The 4,212-nt window shown below is 36.4% G+C and overlaps 1 protein-coding gene across 1 annotated transcript; it reads right to left on the reverse strand.

The window, feature by feature from the left end:
• Positions 1 to 150: 150 nt before the first annotated feature.
• On the reverse strand, positions 151 to 1,680 carry LOC122088630 (homeobox-leucine zipper protein ATHB-13-like). The gene is made up of 3 exons (XM_042657941.1): positions 1,419 to 1,680; positions 935 to 1,311; positions 151 to 778 (listed from the first exon to the last, which is right to left on the reverse strand). Exons 1-3 carry the CDS (start codon positions 1,543 to 1,545, stop codon positions 455 to 457), a joined length of 828 nt encoding a protein of 275 aa, XP_042513875.1. The 5' UTR covers positions 1,546 to 1,680; the 3' UTR covers positions 151 to 454.
• Positions 1,681 to 4,212: the final 2,532 nt, after the last annotated feature.

Here is a 4,212-nt window from a genome sequence, read left to right on the forward strand (position 1 = left end):
TAGATGAGATTTTTTGACAACACAATTACAAGCTCTCCTCCCAATTTCAATTGAACTCAGCCTTACCTCATCATCGATCATAAGAACTTTCTTTAAAGCGTTTTCAGACATTAGACAATAAAAATTTGGAAGAAGCCCCGGAAACAGATCCACACAACAAACAAACCCCAATGCAAATATTAAATTTAATTAAATTAATTGTTGAGCAGTGATTTTTGAGTATGATAGAAAAATCCCACCTTGCTTTTTGTCGGCCCATGTGTTAGAACTAAACCCAATTTAATTTGGATGGCCTCCATGATCCTATTAAGGTCTTGGGAAGTAATAATTTTACTTCGGATGTCAATAGCTCGATGTTGAAACATATTTGAAGTGATTAGTTTTTAAAGATGAATTCTACCCAAATCCCTAATAATGACATCTAAAAAAAGACATTCTTTCTTCAAACAAATTTTCAATGGAAATGGTGCTGCTCAGGCCACGGCCAAAATCCAGGATGTTCATCAATGGCGCAGAACATGTTGGAGAAGCTCTCATCTTGAACATTTTGATCCATCTTCTGGGAATGGAGGTCTGACCTTGTTGATGAGTTCTGAAGGAGTTGGGCCACAGCCGTTGGCCTGATAGACGATGGGACGAAAAGGGTTCTGCTAGTTGGTGTTCTTGAGCTCTCTAAGTTGATATCAGAACTGTTCTCACTCCTATTACTGCAAGAACCCTCAGTTTCTTTATTGAGGTTGATCGATTCAGTTGGTTCTTTACCTTTTAGAGCCAATATCTGCACCCAACCAATGGATAAGAGTAATCAATGACTAATGAATATTGAAAAGACCCAACTGATCAAATGAAGTGACTATTGATGTATACATTGACGTTATCTTTCCTTCATAGTTTGAGCTTTTACGCGAAATGGTAACGATTATGTAAAATGTACCTCGGTTTGAAGTTTCTTGTTGTGGGCTTGGAGGGCTTCATTGTCAGTCTTAACTGCTTCAAATTGTTTTTTGAGGAGATCATAGTCTTTCTCCAATTGCTTGGTCTTCCACCTAGCTCTCCTGTTCTGAAACCATATAGCGATCTGTCTTGGTTGTAGACCAAGAGCCCTAGCGAGCTGCATTTTCCTTTCAGGCTCAAGCTTGTTACCCAATTCAAAGTTCTTCTCTAGTGTCTTCACCTGTTCCATGTTAAGCCTCCTTTTCTTCTCTCCCAACTGTGATCCATCATCAGATAAGTCCTCTTCCCCGTTTGCTTCTTCACACACATCTATACCTGAAAATGTCATGGATCTCTTACCTAGAAACGACCCAACACCTGCACAATCAACCACAAACAATTGAAACCCATTAAGAGATTGGGCCTTCAAATTTAATGACTTTAATGACTTAGAGAGAGAGAGAGAGAGAGAGAGAGAGAGAGACCATGAAAGTCTTGAGGTGTGCAGGAGGGAAGGAGAGGGTTGAGAGGCGTAGGAGGGTGGTGCTCCTCTTCATGATGAGTTTGTAACAAGAAATTGGGTGGGACGAAGGCCATCCCATTGCAGCTCATAACTCAAGACGCCACTCTTATCAATCTAAAAATCTGTGAAGGCGATCTGACTTTCATGGCTGGTGGGAGATAAAGAGAAAAGAAGGAAATGGAGAGACAAATGAAATGGGTTAGAGGTTAAAAGAACTGAATGAGAAAGCGAAAGAGGGAGGTGGAATATATAATAAATCACAAAAAAAAAATGTAAATAAAGAAAGAGATGTAGAAAATAGTGTGGAATTAGAAAGAAAATAGGTCCGGTGAAAGAAAATAAATTTGCTAGTGTAGCATAACACTTTATTATTTGCCATATGATAGTATATAGGTTAATCCATATTATGGAGGAGTAGACAAATATCTCATTGATATAATTTCATTTTTAAATAATAGAGGAAGTATAACTACAATTATAAAGGATAAAAAAAGGTTGCCTAGTCATGTAGTCCTTGCACCAAGACACATAAGGATACGAAATTGCTAACCACACCCCACCCGGCGTGAAATTAAAAATCAGAACTATGTTATGCCCTTGAACACGTTATTATTGGGACACCGCTAGTGCAAGGGCTACACGACCAAGCATCAATCTCTTGCTCGATTACAAGAGATCTCATTTTGTATTTTATATTCATCTTCCTTTGATGGAATTTTGGTAATTTTATTAAAATTTTAAATCACAGTTTGAGAAACTTTCCTTACTTACTTTGGACTAAAATTTGGTATGTTAGAGTCCTCTATCACATGTTTCAACTTATGTACTATCAAGTGGTAAATAGTGAAGCATTATTTTTTTGCTATGTATAGTGACACCCTTATGACGCAAGAAAAAAAACATAGTTTAACAAGCATTGTGAGCTCTTCAGGTAAGGTTTTTAACTATTAATTTGTTTAGAGGTACAGTAGATTCTTCTGTTCTAACCAATTTTTAATGAGATGTATACTTTTTATTTTTTAAGTATTAATAGTTGACAAATTATATAAATTACTTAATGGGTAGAATATGATGATGATTTATTTAATTGACATATATAATTCTGTAAATAAGACATGGGAAGGTGAGTTGTCTCCGAATTCCTGTTTTAGAGTAGTGAGACATTTTCATATTGTAATTGTAAGAGAGGAAATGGGGATAATATCTCATGCATCCACACATAGTAGGTGACTCGGAAAAAAGAAATGGATTGACAAAAATATAAATTAAGAGCTCTGAGATAGAGTGTCTTCTTTGTTTACTATTTGAGATATTGAATTAGAGCTTCATTAATTTATTAGAAAATAATTAAATTGTTCTATATTCTATTATTTTTTTTAAGGGGGTAGCTCTATCTAGAGAGAGAGCGAAGGGGCAGGAATCTAGGGATGGGTCCTGGGGTACAGGGGTTGCTACCTAACCCACCCACAGGTATCGTGCATCAGGGGAGCTCTTTCCCTCTCATCCTGCCACCCTCCAAATGGCCAATGTCATCTCTCTTTGTCTTACAGTTTTTCAGAGTTTCCCACTATCCAATTTCAACAGTAACCACTAACACATTACTAGAAAATATTCAGAAGGGAAAGAAATTCCTTAGTTGCTGTTTTATAACAGTTTCTGTTTTATAGCCATTAAATTTGTCGCCTGAACCAGTTTGGTTGGTTTTGTTTCTTCTTTTCTAGGCCCATCACTTTCTTATTACACTTGCCTTAAAATTTTCTTTATGCTGCTAATGCATAAAAAATATACATAATCAATCTTTCAACTCCTTAATTGGGTGCTCAACATATATGCCTAGTTAATTAGTGGTCGATTAATTAGTTGATGACTTTAAACTATGTTTTCGTACTAAATAGTTTCCATGTAATTAATTGATGTGTTCTGTCTTTCCTATGTGCTTGAAGACAAAAACTGTCAAATCCTCCTCTCTACCAAGATATAGTTTTCTTCCTTTGGAAGTTTTGATTGACAATCATCCCTTTCACCAAAAAAAAAAAAAAAAAGACTAAAGGGAGTCACATAGAGGGATTCTGATCGATATTCTCCAATTGCGTTGGGTGTTCAATCACATTTGACAAATGGAAGTATTCTGGTTGAGGCTCCTAATCGTCAGATGTGTACTGGACGCCCAGCATGATTAGAGAGGATCTGAATCCTGCATAGAGAGACCCACATAGGAGTTAAACAAGAGACTCATGAGCGGCCAGTAAGAGGACTCATTAGGCCACACTTTTGTAATATTACAACTATTTATTCAAGAAGATGAGGTGTAGCGATCTTTCTTAAACTTACACTAGAACCCAACTGCTTAGCTGTCTACCACTCAGCTAGAAGTTCATCCCCTTCGTAGGAGACACATTGCACAGGACATAGTAGATAGATTTAGTACATGAATTTAATAAATTCCTCTAATGGCTAATCCATTGATGGATTCTCACTGCATGTTGATCATAAAATATTAAAGAACCCCTTTTTTCTTGTTTTGTAGTTTGGTTCATAGGTTAACTCTATTAATCAAGATATCTGGTGAGATTATCCATATGTGAATAACAAAAGCTTGACTAATTTTATGTACTGCAACTATGGGCCAAACCATGTGATACCCTGTAGTAATCTCTTTTAAGATTGGATGGCTTCAGATGTGTGAACTGTATATCTCCTCTCTGCCAGTGGATATAAATTATCTAATAATGATTGGTATTGGCTAAGATGGATTT

The sequence above is a fragment of the Macadamia integrifolia genome, chromosome 9, assembly GCF_013358625.1.
Source record: "Macadamia integrifolia cultivar HAES 741 chromosome 9, SCU_Mint_v3, whole genome shotgun sequence".
NCBI lineage: Eukaryota > Viridiplantae > Streptophyta > Magnoliopsida > Proteales > Proteaceae > Macadamia > Macadamia integrifolia.

Excerpts from the sequence above, each read along its gene's own strand:
- LOC122088630 (XM_042657941.1), bottom strand. The coding sequence starts at position 1,545 with ATGAGCTGCAATGGGATGGCCTTCGTCCCACCCAATTTCTTGTTACAA. Across the intron at positions 1,312-1,418 it reads CACACCTCAAGACTTTCATG|GTGTTGGGTCGTTTCTAGGT; the intron begins GTCTCTCTCTCT and ends TTGATTGTGCAG. Across the intron at positions 779-934 it reads ACAAGAAACTTCAAACCGAG|ATATTGGCTCTAAAAGGTAA; the intron begins GTACATTTTACA and ends GGTTGGGTGCAG.